At 39.2% G+C, this 17,818-nt stretch overlaps 1 protein-coding gene across 1 annotated transcript; it reads right to left on the reverse strand.

The window, feature by feature from the left end:
* Positions 1-421: 421 nt before the first annotated feature.
* On the reverse strand, positions 422-2,443 carry LOC139196158 (uncharacterized). The gene is made up of 3 exons (XM_070821817.1): positions 2,085-2,443; positions 601-658; positions 422-514 (listed from the first exon to the last, which is right to left on the reverse strand). Exons 1-3 carry the CDS (start codon positions 2,441-2,443, stop codon positions 422-424), a joined length of 510 nt encoding a protein of 169 aa, XP_070677918.1.
* Positions 2,444-17,818: the final 15,375 nt, after the last annotated feature.

The raw sequence follows: 17,818 nt of genomic DNA on the forward strand, positions 1-17,818 counted from the left end.
TATGCTTTTTTATGCACTTTGAGTTTAAATTCCCTTCTCATAAATTAATTTAAAATAGAATATATTTTGAATCAAAACAATAATCTCCAACTAAAATACTCCTTTGATTGATGAGAAGATCTCATTAGACTTTATAGAACTAATTAATTAAGGAAAAATTACATAGTAGCCCCTTAGGTTTAAGGTCTATTACAATATCTTTAAAACATTTCACTTTCATACCTTACGTACTATTTTATTTCAAAATAATACTTCCGTTACATTTTTCATCTATTAATCCGTTAAGCGCTAACGTTGCTGTCATATTTGTGTCACGTGGCTACCAAATATGTGCCACATGGCAAAATTATTAATTTTAAAAAAAATTTATTTTAAAAATCTGAATCTTCTAAAATAAAATAAAAAATCAAAAGCTGAAACCTTATCCCCCTCTTCCTCCTCTCTTCTCCCTGCAATCCCCAATCCCAGAAACCTTATCCCCCTCCTCCTCCTCTCTTCTCCCCATCTTCTTCCCCTGCAACCCAGAAATTAAAATAAAAAAAATTAAAAAAAAAGATAAATGATAAAAGATAAAAAAGCCCTTCAGTTTGTCTTCCCCACCCCTCCTCTTCCTCCTTCTCCTCCTCCTGTCTTCTCCCCCACCTTCATCTTCTTCTCCCTGTAACCCAGGAAAAAAAAAAAAAAAAACCCTTCAGTTCGTTTTTGGGTGAGGTGGATGCGGAGGGAGGGATGTGGGTTTCTGGGTGAGGTGGGTCGTGGGGGAGGGAGGGTCCCCGGGGGGGTTTCTTTCTGGGTTTCTGGTTCGTGGGGGGTGGGTTTGAACAGCTGGACTTCCATAGGTGCTGGCTGCTATATTCTTCCACCCCATGTTACTTCCAAGTCCGATAAACTAAAAATAAAAATAAAAAAGATAGCTCAGAAATAATTAAGTTTTTGTTAAGTATGATGGGATCAGGATAAAACAAAGAAAGTGAAAAAGAAAAAGTAATTTTGGTTAAACTAGCGACAAGCTTTACGCTTAATCCAAACTTTTCAACTTTTCTAATTTGATGATCATGTTGTTCTTTTAGTGCTAGAATCTAGGGTCTTTCTGGGTTTCTGGTTTGGGGGGTTCAAGGGGGTGGGTTTTCTTTCAGTTTTTTTTTTTTTTTTTTGTTAGAAGATTTAGGTTTTTTTTTTTAAAAAAAAAAAATTAAAAAATTATTATTTTTGTCACGTGGCACACATTTGACAGTCATATGACACAAATGTGGCAGCCACATCAGCGCTTAACGGATTAATGGATGGAAAATGTAACTGAGGTATTATTTTGAAATAAAATAGTACGTGATGTATAAAAATGAAATGTTTTAAAGATGTTATATGATGTTGTAATAGACCTTAAACCTGAAGGGCTACTATGTAATTTACCTATTAATTAATTACGGCTGATATAGCAGATGGTAGACAATGGAAGGACACCTCCATCCGAAGGAAAATTGCCATGAAAGAGACGAAAGAAAAGTCTGTAGATTTGGTATGGAACACCGAGAGAAGATGATAAACATAGTGCATAGAGGGAGAAAAATATAATTGCAAAAGAATTATTTCACCCTCTTCAAAACCCAGTCTAATTATTGACCAAACCATATTTAAGAATACGTAATCAAAAGATTAAAAATTTATTGAGTGTCAAAATACAAAGTTATTTCCTTTAGAATGTATTTAGACTGTTTTTGATATTCATGGGATCAAACGAGCACCATAATCAAAACAAAATGTAGGGATCCTTATCTCGACGTTGATTTATTATCTACTTATTATCTACCACTAATAACAGAGGTTGGTGATGGATGATAATTAAAAGAACCAAAAAGAAAAAAACAATAGTAGATAACCCTTGTGATTAATCATAGCAGCAATAACACAAGTTGGTGATGATAATTAAAAGAACAAGAAAATGGTTAACTATTTTCTTGTTCTTGTTCACCAAGAAAAAATATTTTTCTTTTTTAATTAAAATAATAAATGGAAGGACCTTATAAGCTTAATTCCAGCGCAGCTTCTCGTTTTCTGCTTTCAAAACATTTCTCTCTTCCTCCCACTTTTCTTTTTCTTCTCTGCGTTTCTCCTTCTCTCTCTTCAACCTCTCCTCAAATTTTTCCTTCTTTTTCTTCATCTTTTTCTGGAACTCCTTTTCCAGTTTGTCCACCAAGATTTTGTACTCCCCCTGTTTGGTTTTGAGGGTCTGCAATCCTTGGTCACACTTATCCCTAACTTCGGTTAACAACTCCGCCAAGTATATGGTGTCCCCAACATCGATTTCACATTTTGCTTTCTCTAATTCTCGGTCCAATATGCTTTCAGCCTTGTCAAGCTCTTCTCTGTCGATCGTCGTGATCATCGCCGGTTCGATGTTTTTCAGCTGATCGTCCCCATGGATCTTGCCCTTAGTTGCTTCCATTGTCACAAACTTCACTAGAACCACAAGCACCAACCCTTGAAAAATTTAGCTAGTTTGATTTGTGGGATTCATAAGGTAAATATCCCTGTCCTTAAATAGTGTATGAAAGGCCAAGCCAAGCTAGGTTTAGGAAAGTTTTAGTTTTCTTTTGTCACAAGGTATAGGAGATTCGAATTTGAAACCTAACTTGGGAAGGTTTAACTCGAAGTTCCTAAATTTAGAAAAAGTAATTAATCACATATCAAATTTATTAAGGGAGAGACAAGAAGAATCGAGAAAGATTGTCCAAATCAGACCATATCAAAAATAAGAATCAAGAATACGTCAAATTTAAAAAATAGTTTTTACCAAGTAAACTTTTTAGGAATTTATTCCGTCATTAAGCAACAGAAGAAAAAGCGAACACATTCTTCTGCTTTTGCATTATGATTTACTGGCAAAATATTCTTATCAAATAATGCTAAAACCATTTAAATTTAATTTCCACTAAAACAAAAGGGAAGTGTTATTGGCACTCTAAAAATCTCATTCTACATTCCTCACAAGTGTATTTTTCTTTCCTAATATCAAAAGTTTGGAGTGTAGAATGAGATTTTTAAAATGCCAATAACAATTCCCAAACAAAAATATTCGCTTTGATCTATTAATCCCATGTGATGTGCTTAATCTTACGTGAAGAGAATAAATGTAGTTCAAAGTCTGTCAGATGTGAAAATGTGGAACAATTATTATTCAATATATAGTTTTAGAACTTATTCTACTGGCCATAACATTCGTTTCTTTTTATATTTTTAAACAAGAGGTTGGAGAATTTGAGCTAAATCATTCAATGAGTCATCCATAATAATAGTATCAAACTCGTCATTCAATGATATCTTACCTTTAAAATGTTTTGCACAGAGCATCTCCACACATTGGTGGTTGGCAATGACAATTGGAGGTCAAGGACGATAAAAGTTCTCTTACTGTTCAATCTAAATAGTGCCTTTATGCAAGTCCACCTGTTTAGAAGAAGAAAGGGTAAGGATAATTACTATTCACAAATATATGTTTTTAACTTTTTTTATGAATATGGTGCCACAACAAACATAATTAATGTCTAATTCCAATAAATAATTTCAAATACAACAGATAGTCATAACATTACAACAAACATAATTAATTTTAAACTAGAGGATAAAATCAGTGTGGCTCGGTTCGTATTTCGTTGGAGTGTATAAAACTTCCTCATCTTCCAAGAAAAACCTTCTTCTCACATGACACGATTTTTTTCACTTCTTAAAAAATGTTTTTCATCTCCAGTCTTGTCTTGCTCATATGTTAGCCTGTCTTGTTCCATATTAAATGCATGTTGGCAACCCAATTCATCAACTAGTTTTGAATAATCTTTTTTCAAAGAACTCCCTCTTGCAATTTTTTCTTGGCAACCTTCTTACCAATGAGCCTCGTTGTTTCTTCATTTTGTGTGACCGATTTAATAGGGGTCGACAATGGTGTCTCCAATGGCGACTCTTTCAATAGTTGATTCGTGCAATGAAGTATTGTTTAACTAAAACTATGGACCAATAGGTAGAACTTTGTACTTTGGAGTTTGCTTCACAATGTTCCAACATTCGTGCCTTGTGAATGATTCTTGTTATCAAGATTGAACCACCTGTAGTTGCTAAAAAAAAGTGTGAAACAACATAATATGTACATAACAAAAGAAAAATATATATATTAATCACATTTTTATTAATAATAAAATAATATTAATGTTGATGCCTAAAATCAGCGAGGACTTTGGTACAACATAAAGTGTCAAGTTTGTAACCTTCACTAGATTGCTCCGGTCACTAGTATGATATGTATGTAAATGGACAAAGACAGGGAAACAAACATAAGATGTACGTGGTTCACCCAGATTGGCTACGTCCACGGAGTAGAGGAGTTCTCATTAATTGTGAAGGGTTTACACAAATACATAGGTTCAAGCTCTCCTTTAATGAGTTCTAGTAAATGATTTAGTACAAATGGCATTAGGGATTATTGTGGGAGAATGATCTCCTTTTATAGAAGAGAGTTTCTAGCTTTATTCTGACATTGACACGTGTCGTGTTGTGATTGGCCTCTGATGTTGACATGTGTCGTGTTATGATTAGCTTCTGATGTTGACACGTTTCGCGTTGTGATTGGCCTCTTGGTTGGAGGGAAACTCTTCTGGGTCCTTGACGGTATAACGTTAACCGATGCTCGGTAGTTTCAGGATTTGTCAAGTATGGTACAAACTGTGCTCCCCTAAGTTCCCGAGTGAGGGAAGCTCCTCGGTTGGGGACTTGTACGATCCAAGCCATTGAGTAATCACGAAACTTCTAACTACCAAAGCGTGGTATCATTTTCACTTGCCTCTATCCCATAGGTAGAAGTGACATATTTTCTGGAGGTATTTATCTTCTATCCAGGAGTGGTATCTTTAGCCGATGTTGATGCACAAGGTAATGTATCATTTTCACTTGAAGCTTACTTGTAGTTTTAGGCTTGGTCAAGTGTTATACAAACCATATAGTAGGAGTCCCCCAAGTCGTCGAGCTAGGAGATTTGCCGAAAGAGGCGACGGACAAGGTAAGCAATCAGAGTTCCAAGCAGTCAACCTCAGATTGGAAGTTTTGATCTCGGGTTCCAATTGATTGTTCTCATTTTTCCTATCTTACAGGCAGCAAAAAAGATAAAGAGAAGAAAATGGAGAAGAGATGATATGAGATACTTTTGCTTTTGAAGAAATAAAGGATGAATCAGGTTGTACTTGTTGACTTTCCACATGCTTATTCTTGAACTAGATTGGAAGGTTTCCTGGTTTCCTCCAAATGAGCGAGCCGACTCGAGAATTTGAAGGTCAAAACAAGTTCGTCAAATCTGGAGTACGTTCGACCCTGATGATATGGGATACCTTTGCTTCTGAAGAAGTAATAAGTGAATCGGCACGTCTTCTTTTGCGCTTGTCTCCACATGCTTCCTTGTATCCTTTTCACTTGCCCTATTTGTTCCTCAAGCAGATGTGGTATCTTCTCTGGAAGCACAAGATGTTGAAGATAAGTACTCGAGAGAAATGCTAGGTAAGTAATCAGGCAAGGGGTTCTAGGCAGTCAGTTCTTGACTGGAAGTTTGATTCCAAGTGCTGACTCTCGAAGTTTGGAGAGTAATACCTTTTCGATTTTCGAACAAGAAGATATGTTGAAGATCTGGCTCTTGAAATTCGGAAAGCGTTGCCTCTTCGATTTTTGAACAAGCAAATATGTTGAAGGTGTGTTCTTGGATATGAGGAAAAATTAGGCATTCTTGTAAGTATGCTTTGCCACTAAAGATGGAGGTCGACACATCTAAAGATTTGCCAATTAGCCAGTAGTGGTGCTATTCCTTTACCTCTTGTAGGTAATAGTTAGGGTAGTTAGGGCTACAAAATTCACGCGCCTTAGCTTGGTCAGGGATCTTTGAGAAAGCTACCCGTGGTACCCGAAAATCTGATGTTGCGTGTGGGTAGTGTTGACAAATTTTATCCAAGAAGATCTGGCTCTCGAGATTCAAAGAGATATGCTTCTTCGATTTTTGAACAAGCAGCCATGTTGCACTTTCTTTTACATGGGTGAAGCATTTAGGTTGAAATAATGCTCCCTTGATTTCCCGAGTGAGGAAAACTTCTCGGTTGGAGACTTGAAAGATCCAAGTCACTGTGAAAGTTCCAAGTACCGAGGTGTAGTAGTATATGGTAGGAGTCCCCCAAGTCTCCGGTCGAGGGAGTTAACAAAGGAGGTGTCTTGCTAGTAGCCAAGTTTCCAAAGTAACAAAACTTCACCATTTTCCTTTCTAAGTGGTAGCCCAAAACTCCTCCTTCATATATATTTGTTATGAAAGTTGTTAGGCCCAAAGAAGGGGAGGCCTAAGCCTTTTTTTTTTTTTCCGAATTTTCAATTTTTCAAAAATATTTCTCTTTTTTTTTTTTTGGGCACCATGAATTGATTTTGCTTCACACTATCTTGATCGAGAGTGTTTGAAGCTTTTGGCATTTGTAGTTGCCCTCTATTTGTTGAAGCTTTTGTTAGTGAAGCTTTGTGGTAAAGCTTTGTAGGTGAAATTTTTGTGTTGAAGCTTTGTAGGTGAAGCCTTGTAGGTGAAGCATTGTTGGGTACCATGAATTGATTTTGCTTCACACTATCTTGATCAAGAGTGTGTAAAGCTTTTGGCATTTGTAGTTGCCCTCCATTTGTTGAAGCTTTTGTTGGTGAAGTTTTGTGGTGAAGCTTTGTAGATGAAGCATTTGTGTTGAAGCTTTGTAGGTGAAGTTTTGAGATTAAAGCTTTGTTGGGTACTATGAATTGATTTTGCTTCACACTATCTTGATCAAGAGTGTGTGAAACTTTTGGCATTTGTAGTTGCCCTTCATTTGTCGAAGCTTTTGTTGGTGAAGCTTTGTAGGTGATGCTTTTGTGTTGAAGTTTTGTAGGTGAAGCTTTGAGGTTGAAGCTTTATTGGGTACCATAAATTGATTTTGCTTCACACTATCTTGATCAAAAGTGTGTGAAGCTTTTGGCATTTGTAGTTACCCTCCATTTGTTAAAGCTTTTGTTGGTGAAACTTTAAGGTTGAAGCTTTGTAGTAAAGCTTGGTAGGTGAAGTATGTGAAGTTTTTGTGTTGAAGCTTCGTGGGTGAAGCTTTGTAGTGAAGTTTGGTACGTGAAGCTTTTGTGTTGAAGCTTTGTAGATGAAGCTTTGATGTTAAAGCTTTGTAGGTGAAGTTTTTGTGTTGAAGCTTTGTAGGTGAAGTTTTGTTGGATACCATGAATTGATTTTGCTTCACACTATCTTGATCAAAAGTGTGTGAAGCTTTTGGCATTTGGAGTTGCCCTCCATTTGTAAAGCTTTTATTGGTGAACTTTTATGGTGAAGCTTTGTAGGTGAAGCTTTTGTGTTGAAGCTTTGTAGGTGAAGCTTTGAAGTTGAAGCTTTGTAGGTGAAGCTTTGAAGTTGAAGCATTGTTGGGTACCATGAATTGAATTTGCTTCACACTATCCTGATCAAGAGTGTGTAAAGCTTTTGAGGATTGTAGTTGCCCTCCATTTGTTGAAGTTGTTGAATTTCTCAATTTCCCTTTTTTTTGGGGGGGGGAAACTGGAAATTTGAAAATGTGGGAGAGACAACATATACAAATTTTGCTTCCACACTGTTGAGCAAGAGATTGTGATGCAAGCCATACCTTGTAGTAGTCGAAGGTTTAGATGAACCATATAAATTTAATTTGCTTCTAACAATCTTGATCAAGAGTGTGTGAAGCTTTCTACGAGTTGTAGTATTTGCATTGTTAAAAAGGACAAATGTCTGAAATAGATGCAAGAGGGTTGAAGAGCTTGATCTTCGTATACCATGCACTGAAACCGTTGTTGGCTTGCAATAAGACTTTGTTGGTAACTATAACTCTTGTTAGGCATAAATGCTCCCCTAGTTGAGTTGTAAAGCTTGAAGGTTTTTGATTATTTGTGAATGCTAGGAGTTCACATGTACAAGTTGTACCACTTGTCTTCTAGTTGGTGGAATGAATAGTGAGTTGTTTTCATCACTTGGTTGGTGGTACGAATGTGAGTTCCTTCATCACCTTTCATCACATTTCATTACCTGGTTGGTGGCACGAATATAAGTTCCTTCTTCACCTAGTTGGTGATAAGAGTAGCAAGTTGCCAAATAATATTATAGTACGGGTTGTACATTTCATCACTTGGTTGGTGGCACGAAGATGAGTTCCTTCTTCACCTGGTTAGTGATAAGAGTGGCAAGTTGCCAAATAATATTAGAGTACAGGTTGTACATTTCATCACCTAGTTGGTGGCATGAAGATGAGTTTCTTTTTCACCTGGTTGGTGATAAGAGTGGCAAGTTGCCAAATAATATTAGAGTACGGGTTGTACATTTCATCACCTGGTTGGTGGCACAAAGGTAAGTTCCTTCTTCACCTGGTTGGTGATAAGAGTGGCAAGTTGCCAAATAATATTAGAGTACGGGTTGTACATTTCATCACCTGGTTGGTGGCACGAAGGTGAGTTCCTTCATCACCTAGTTGGTGAGAATAAGGGCAAGGTGCCGAGGCACATTATAGCAAGTATCGAATGACACAAAGTATGTTGAACCCTTTCGAAGCACAATTGGCTTATGTATGAATGTGTTGGAATGTATGATGTTTATGTATGAATGTGTTAAAATGTATGATGTTTATGTTGATTGATATGAGTTATGCTTATGAATGTTTTGCTATGCATGAAGGAATCCATGTTTTCGATATGTGAACCATGTTGGTTGTAACACTTAGTATCACTGACTTTGTGTCAAAGAACGTATGTTGGAGCTTTGAGTTGGAGTATAGAGGTAGGTCAGCATAGACCAAGTGTTCCAATGCTAGGAATGCAAAAGACTCAGAAGAAGTTGTTTAAATTCTCTATTTTTTAAATATTTGCCGAATGGCTTGTGTAACCAAAGATCTCAAGCGGTTGAGGGTCAAAACATTTGTAATGTGTATGCCTTCTTATAATAACATTTCATTCAGTACCTAGTCCTCCACTTTGAAAGAGTGAGGCTTGGCCCCATAGTCATAATAGTCGACGGTACGTTCTCCCTTGGTTGTCATGATATGAACTTTTATCCGTCTTGTTGTAATGAGTTTGCTGAGAGTAAAAAACATTCCCCTTACCAAGAGACAAATATGTTTGGTGACTTAGTGAGTAGCAAAATAAGGCAAGAGAGGATACAATGGGTGTCTGAATGGCCAAGATCTCCTCACTTGGTAGAAACGAGTAACTAAATGAGGCAGGAGATAATGCAATGGGTGTCTGAATGGCCAAGATCTCCTCACTTGGTAGAACTTGATTTCCACTTCCCACTTGTTGATAGGGGTTAACCATATGGGGGTTCCATTGGTATGTTCTTACCTTGGCAAATGCATGATTGTAAGCTTGCATAATTACCTCAGAGTAAGTTTTCCAAGTGTTAGCATTCATCATGCACTTGAAGAAGCATTCATGCATGCCTACCGTGAAGACCTTGAGTGCTGTTTTATTATCTGCCTCAGCGCAACGAAAGTACTCATAGCAGAAGCAATCGGCATATTCATGCAATGACTCATTTGACTTCTGACGAATAGTGTATAGCTCAACAACGAAGTGTATACGACCAACTTAGAAGATGTGTTGAGCCATGAAAAGTCTCCTTAGCTCAGCGTAGGAATCCACAGTATTAGGTCGAAGACGACAATACCAATTGAAAGCTCCACTAAAGAGAATTGAGGGGAATATGAGACATCATTTCTCATCATTGTGTCTTCAGTATGCCATGGTAGATTCAAAGAGGTATATATGCTCAATCAGATCTACCCTCCCAGTATAAGATTGCAAGCCAAGCTTTTGTTTCGTTTCTCCTTGTAGAGGGGTGCAAATGATTCTCTTTGTCAGAGGGTCGGACCTTGGTTGATCCTAGCCAAGGATTTAGGCATGACGCTCGGCCTTTAGCCTGTTCACATTTTCGAGGAGATGCAAGATAAGAGGGTCATGAGTGGAGTTAGGTATGATTAGAACTCTCATTCGCAAGTTTTCCTCATCTCTTGGAAGTATGGAAGTTTGGTCAAAAGCATGTAGCTTTTTCTTAGATTCACTGTACTGGCTTTCGAGACGTCCCGTTTGGAAGTCCCCCGAGTCTCTTTCACTTTCTTGTCCCTCCAAGGCATGTGGTTCCTTTCTTGGATTAGACGTTGGCCTACGTTGTGGTAGAAGACTGAGCCTTCCAATGACTCTTGGGTCTTTGACCCTTGAGCCTATGTGGATAAAATTTTCTAGACGCTGATAGGAGCATATTTATGCGACTTAATTGGCTTGTTCTTGTGCGTTTACGTTGTGTTTCTTTAGTTATTTTAGTGTTTAAAGCCATTTTCATTTGTTTGTAGGTCTTAATAACAACCTTGGCAAGAAAAGTGCATTTTGGTGCATGTTGGATCAATATTGGGCTCAAATGGATTGCATGCATGAGGATGGACGTTTTGGGCATATGTGTGTGCAAGTGTGTGTGTGTAATTGCAAGGATAAACAATGACAACTCATACACATGCAAAGAAGCCCACATGCAAAGTGAAAGACTCTAAGTACAAAGTATGCAAGAAGATGCATTTTGGAGGCCTTTGGAGCATGTTTCGGGCTTGGAATGGATAGCAAATGCATGGGCCAAAGTGGATGGACGAATTTGAGAACTAAAGAGGCCAAGAATGTGAAGAATTAGTGTCCAAAAGATAAAGAATTCAGCCCAAAAATGTCACTCCAAGTTGCACACTCCTTGCCATGCAAAACACATAGAATTCCCTTTGGATTCCCATGCCATGCTTGATCACTCTTGTCCCCTACATAATTTCTGATTTCATGCTTTAATTCATTTAATTATTTCATTCAATTGCTTGATACCTCTTGTTCCCTTCACCCATTAGATTTTAGACAATCTTTACATCCATTACATGCACCAATTGATGCTCCATCATTCACATTTGGAATCCAATGGCATGTGTCACACATGTTGTTGCACCTTTGACCCATTTGTTGACACATTTCACCTCCATTTCCATCTCTATGCAATGTACACAATCATTCATGCTCCCTAGCTGCAACACCACTCCATTTTACCCTTCACACTTTGCATCATCACTTCATTTTCACCCTTGGACCATTGCACACCACACACACCAACTTGCCATGCATTTCATCACTAGCCTAACCTAATTTTCTAAGGTTTTTGGGGCCTATAAATACATGTTTACACCCCTTGGCCAAAGACAAATCCCCCATATTCATCATTTTATCACAGAAATTCGTCCATACACACCCTAGGAAGCAAAACACCCCAAAAACACCATTCTAGTGCCTAGAAAACATAACAGCCACTCCACCTTCTTCCACCCTCTTTGCCTAGTTCTCCACCACCTTCCAACCATCAAACACTCTTCCACACTCACCCTAAACCCCTCCATATCATTCCCCATCCATTCTACACCATAAATCCACCCAAAAATCTGTCCACAAGCTTCATGCCGCAACAAGGAGGAATGGAGATCCATTGATGCACTTGCTTTCCAAGTTGGAGCATTTTAGGTGTTTTCTTTCCTTTGATTTTAATGTCTAATTTTATGTATCTTTGTATTGCAAGAATGAGGAACTAAACCCCCTTAGTTGGGGGGTGATTCGAAACCATGTACATGCTTGCAATATGATTTGATTACATTTAGTTGTTATTTCATAAGTTGCGGATTCAATTCGTTCATCTACTTGATTGATAACTTATTTGTGTATGTTGATTGAGAGTGCACGCTTAGTTTTCATGCATGAATATGATGCTAGATTATGAGGGAGTTTCACCTAATAGTTACAATCTTATAATCACAAGTAGTGAAGGTCGCTTGAAAACGATCGCGTTGAATGAATTCTTGGCACTAGTTTCATGCTCATCATAGTAACGAATGCCTCGTCAACACTTATAGTTCTCATTGTGCTTCATGATTCTTGATTGTATCTTTATTGTGCTCATCACGTAAGGAACCTTTGAGGAATGCTTTGAATTGTTGTATGCGTTTTTCCATCCAATTCATTAACTTAAGGAGAACTTGAAGGTTAATTTAAGCGTATCTAATTAACTTGGGGTGTTGAGTTTCATAATTTATTGAAAGAACAACTGAAAATCATTTTGTTTGCAAGTGTGTCATGTGTGGAGAAGAACCTCCTAACTAGCCTTTTATCCATCCTTTTCATCCAAAAACGTTTTACAATCTGTTTTGTTTTAAAGTTTCTGTTTTGTTTTCAATTTTCGTCCAAAACAAATCCCCCTTTATTTTGAAGTCTTAGATTAGTTAGAAAGTGTTTTGATTTGTGTTTCTAAGTGTTTTGATTTAAGTTTTCATCCAACTTCGTCCAAGTTCTTGTTAGGTTCTCAAAACTGCCCAGAAAGTGGTTTTTAGGCAGTTTTGAGTCATTAGGTTGCTGTTTTGAGTTTTATGTTTGTTTAAGTATTTTAAAGTATAGTTTTGCATTCTTTGAGTCTAGTTTAGTGTTTTAAATTTTGTTTTTATGTTTTTAAGTCAGTTTTCAAGTGTTTAGCAATCCCTCCTAATCCCCGGCCTAGAACGATTCCTACTTACATACTTTACTACATTTGATAAAAAGAGGGTTTAATTTTGTGTGTTAACTTATTTTACGCATCAAATTTTGGCGCCGTTGCTGGGGATTAGCAACTTTGCTAATCTCTTGGATTGTTTTCTTTCGAATTATTGTATTTTGTTTAAGTTTATGTTTAAGTTGCTGATTTGTTTTGTTTTCTTTGTTTTTAGGTACTAGTTTATGACCCGTAGCTCACAACCTGTTCGTGAGCATATCTCCGACTTTGACGGTGATTTTGAGAGGACTTTGAGAGGGAAAAAGAAATTGCAAGAGTCTAATCCTCCTAGTCCCGAGCCTGAATTAGAAGAGCAAGAAGTTGAGGTTGAAGAGAAGGCCACGGCACAAGTGGGTGGAGAAGAGCAAGGTATAGCCATGGACAACCGTACACTCAAGGAGCTTGCCGCCTCGGGTTTGGATAATGCCGCACCATTGTGTATCCAATATCCCATGGCTGCTCAAGGTAAAACCGAAGAGTTCGAGTTAAAGTCAAGTTTGCTCCACCACATTCCAAAGTTCCATGGGCTTTCCATGGAGGATCCGAACAAACATTTGAAGGAATTTGAAGTGGTGTGCTCAAGTATGACTCCGGTTACCGTTGACGGAAGTATTTTAAAGATAAAGGCTTATCCATTCTCTTTAATGGATAAAGCCAAGGATTGGTTATACGAGTTGGCTCCCGGTACAGTTACATCTTGGGAGAGTATGAAGAGGGCGTTTCTAGAGAAGTTTTTCCCAACTTCTCGCATCATTCTTCTTCGTAAAAAAATAAGTGGAATTCAGCAAAGCCAAGGTGAATCTTTTCCATCTTATTATGAACGATTTAAATCACTTGTTGCTTCTTGTCCACAGCATCAGATGAAGGAGGAGTTACTTCTTCAATACTTTTACGAAGGTCTTTTACCACTTGAACGGCAAATGTTGGATGCTTCCGCGGGATGAGCTCTAGTGGATAAGACACCTAGGGATGCCAAAACTCTCATTGCGAATCGAGCACTCAATGCACAACAATATGAAGGTGTTGGGCAAAGAGACACCCCACGGCCACATCATGTCAATGAGGTAAGTTCTATTTCTGAGTTACAATCCCAAATGGCTAACCTTACGTCTATGTTATCGCAGTTGGTTGAAGGCCCCAAAACACAAGGAACTACAATCTGTGGTGTATGCTCCATTCAAGGACACCAATCTGATCAATGCCCTCAATTAATTGAGAATGGAGGATGGGAATCGGCCAATGCTGTGGGTTATGGGAATCAAAACCAACCAAGGAATGATCCTTACTCCAATACATACAACCCGGGATGGCGTGACCACCCCAATTTCAGATGGAGAGATGCACCACAATATGGCCAACGAAGTGGATTCCGACAACCCCCGGGTTTCTTTCCAAGGCCAATGGAACCACAACCACCTCCTCAGGCACAATCTTCCCAAACTAACCCAGGTACGTCTATGAATGATGATAAAACATATCATTTACTAACCACCATGGCGCAGGGAATGCAGAACCAAGCAAATGAGGTTAATGAGCTGAAGAAGCAAATGGGCCAAATGACCGAATTTTTGGGGCAATTCCGTGAAAATGGTAAGTTACCAAGCACTACGGTGGTCAATCCAAAGGGTGGCTTCGAATCTGCAAAGGCTATCACATTACGAAGTGGAAAAGAGGTGAGAAACAAGGAAGATGAGAAGATACAACTCGAAGAAGATGAGAACACCTACCCCACGGCAAGGGTACCATTACCCATGCCGCAGCCATCTAAGACATCCCATCCGTCCACCTTAGGTAAGAATGTTCCAAATGTTGTGATTTCGAACACTAATCTGCCCAATGTCCCTTTTCCTAGCAGATTTTTGCAATCAAAGAACGAAGAGGAGGAAAAAGATGTTCTAGAGACATTTAGAAAGGTGCATGTCAACATTCCCCTCCTTGATGCCATAAAACAAATCCCGAAGTATGCCAAGTGTTTAAAGAAGCTTTGTACAACAAAGAAACGTGTCCGGGAGAAAAAGGTGGTACATGTAAGTGAGAATGTCTCCGCCATCTTGCAACATAAACTACCCCCCAAATGCAAAGATCCGGGGAGTTTTACAATTCCGTGTGTCATTGGTAATACCCGTTTCAAATCTGCCATGCTTGATTTAGGTGCTTCTATAAATGTTATGCCATATTCCATTTATGCATCTATGAACTTAGGAGCATTGAAAAATGATGGTGTAATCATACAATTGGCCGATAGATCTAACGCTTATCCAAAGGGAGTTTTGGAAGACGTTTTATTGCAGGTTGATCATTTAATCTTCCCGGCAGATTTCTATGTCCTCGAAATGGATGAATCGGACCATGCCCCTTCATTGCCCATCCTCCTTGGAAGGCCATTCATGAAAATAGCTCAAACGAAGATTGATGTGGCCAAAGGATTAGTCACTATGGCATTTGGTGGTGACATGATTAGTTTCAAAATTTCTGAATCCATTGAGACTCATAATGTTGTTCATTCTTGTTGTGCCATTGATAAAATTGAAAAGATAGGACTGGACCGTTCAGCACCAGGCACAAAGGATGCATCAAGAACCATGCAAGACGAGGGAATTGGAGTGGCGCACAAGGACCATACGGCCACTGCTCTCAAAATGCTCAAATTGGCCGAACGCACCATGGGGAAGAATGTTCACATTGCTGCCACTTCATCACAACACATAGGTAAGCCACCTAATCCAAATCCAATTTCCATTAAAGTTGATAGGTGGTTCCCTTCTTTGGTGCAGGTACCCAAGCAAATCCCTGATGGTGGGCGTATGAACATGAACCTTAGGCAACACAACGCACCCATCAACAAACATCACTATCCATTTCCGTTCAAGGATGTAATCTATGAGAACTTTGTTGAGCATGTTGTGGAGGACATTCCCTTGCATGCCGTGGGCTCCAGTGGGGAGTAATTGTGTTCATCGTCCGGCTGGAAGACGTTAAAGCAAGCGCTTTAAGGGAGGCAACCCATTTATTCTGCTTGATTGTCAATTTTATTACTTGTTTAATTATTTTTGGTTGTGACTTTCTATTTTGAAACATTAACAAATATGCAAAGGATTTTAACATTAAACTTCGTGGAAATGAACAGCAAACTGGGAAATAAAGAAACATAGCATAATACAAGAGGGAGCCTTCACAAAGGCTGTTTGGGAGAGGTCGTAGTAGTCCACGGAGTTGCAGTAGTCGGCGGAGTCTCAGCAGTCGGTGGGGCCACGGAAGGAGGAGGTATCGGAGGTTGATCAGTTGGAGCTTCACTACGCGGTGCCGCCCCAGAAGACGAAGGCAGATGTTGTTGGAACAAACCCACAAACCTCCGGTGATCAAGTAAAATCTGACCATCAGTTTCCTGCAGCTGGTCAATTTTCCTCTTCATGTTTGTGGCATAACTGTGTGCAAGCTTGTGCAATTGTTTATTTTCATGCTTGAGTCCTTTAATCTCCTCTTTGAGACTCTGTATTTCAGCCACCAACGATTCAACGTGACGGGTTCGAGCAAATAGGCGTTGGGCCATGTTGGACACAGAACCCGCACACTGCACGCTAAGAGCCAGAGACTCCTTAACCGCCAATTCATCAGACTGTCTAGCGAGCAGTCTGTTATCTCTGGGGGTGACAAGGTTCCGGGCCACCACCGCAGCGGTCATGTCATTTTTCATCACCGAATCCCCAACGGTAAGAGGACCAGTAGGGGATATGAAGGACGGGCGCCATATGTTGTCTGGAGAAGGCGGGGCTGCACCTTCACCAAGGTTCAAATCAAAACGACGATCAGAAGGGCCAGACATTTTTCAGAGGTTTTGGAGAAAGAAGAGATCGGACAGATTAAGATTTCGGAAGTGCAAGAAGGGAGTGTTTACAGGAGGGAGCTCAAGTGTGTTGTGGAACAAAATTAATGCCTCTATAAAAAGAAGAAATCAAAGAGGCGCTCCTCAGAAATCGAAGAAGCGCCCTCTCGCAAATCGAAGAGTCGAGGCTCCTTTCTCAAAAGCCGGATTCTTTTCTCAAAAGAGGCGTTTCATTTCTCAAAAAATGGGCTTGCTCAGAAACCACGAGCCGAACCCCGGATTTCAAAAGATCAATTTGTCCAGACGTGTCGTCACTCGTCACATGCAACTTGCAGCTTTACGGAAATTACGGGCAGCTTTGTCAGAAAGCGCGTAATTTGTACTATTCATCCATCCACCGGTTGCCGACAATGAGTGAGAGAATAGTTCCGGTTGTGAAGAAAAGCCCTATAAGTATCTACCTTCGCCTTCCACAGCAAAGGCACACCCTCTCAGCACTTCTTCATCTCTCTGAAATGGCTTTCCAACAAACCCTCTCGAGTCACTCTGTATTTCTCATCCCCTGGGATACCCCTGCAAACAACTCATCCAGAGCACAAGTATTTCATATCATAAAGGTTGAGAGCACGAGTATCTCATATCATGCTTTCTCCTTGTCCTTTCTCCAGCCAGCACCTGCTCTCGAGTACTCATCATCTTGTGTTTCCGCTTCGTCTCTCACGTATAAGGGAAGTGAAGATGATACCTCGAAGCATGTGGAGACAACGTGCTGATTCATCCTCAACTAAAGACAAGGAGAAAGAAAGCAAGAGGTGGGCACTTGGAAAGATTGAAGAAAGAAACAGACCAACACCTTTACCTCGTGCCTGCCCATCGTGCAGAAGAAACAAGCATAGAAGAATGCAGCTTGCACATTCATCCCAGCGGAAGGAGTCTGAGATGAAGAACTAGAGAAGCTACCACATCTGCTTGGAGAACAAATAAGGAATTGCAACATCGCCAAAGAGAAAAGCTTCGCCATACAATTCCAATCCAGTTCAAGATCAAAGCTGTGGAATGTCAACAAGATCAACTATCTCCAAAACCAGATTTGCGTTCTTAAACTCTACTCCTTCCTGTTTTTACCTTGCTATATTTGTCATGTTCATTCATTGTTTGTTTATTTGCTTGTTTTTTGTGTGAGTTATACTTGAAACATTGAGGACAATGTTTGATTTAAGTGTGGGGGGGGGTAACTAGTGTTTTACATGAAATTCGTAGAAAATTATCACCCATTACTTCTAGTGTTGTTCCTTGCTGTTTTAAGTATTTTTAAGCTGTTTTGGAGTGTTTCAGTGTGTTTTGATATAAAAATC

Source organism: Malus domestica, chromosome 05, assembly GCF_042453785.1.
Source record: "Malus domestica chromosome 05, GDT2T_hap1".
Classification (NCBI taxonomy): domain Eukaryota; kingdom Viridiplantae; phylum Streptophyta; class Magnoliopsida; order Rosales; family Rosaceae; genus Malus; species Malus domestica.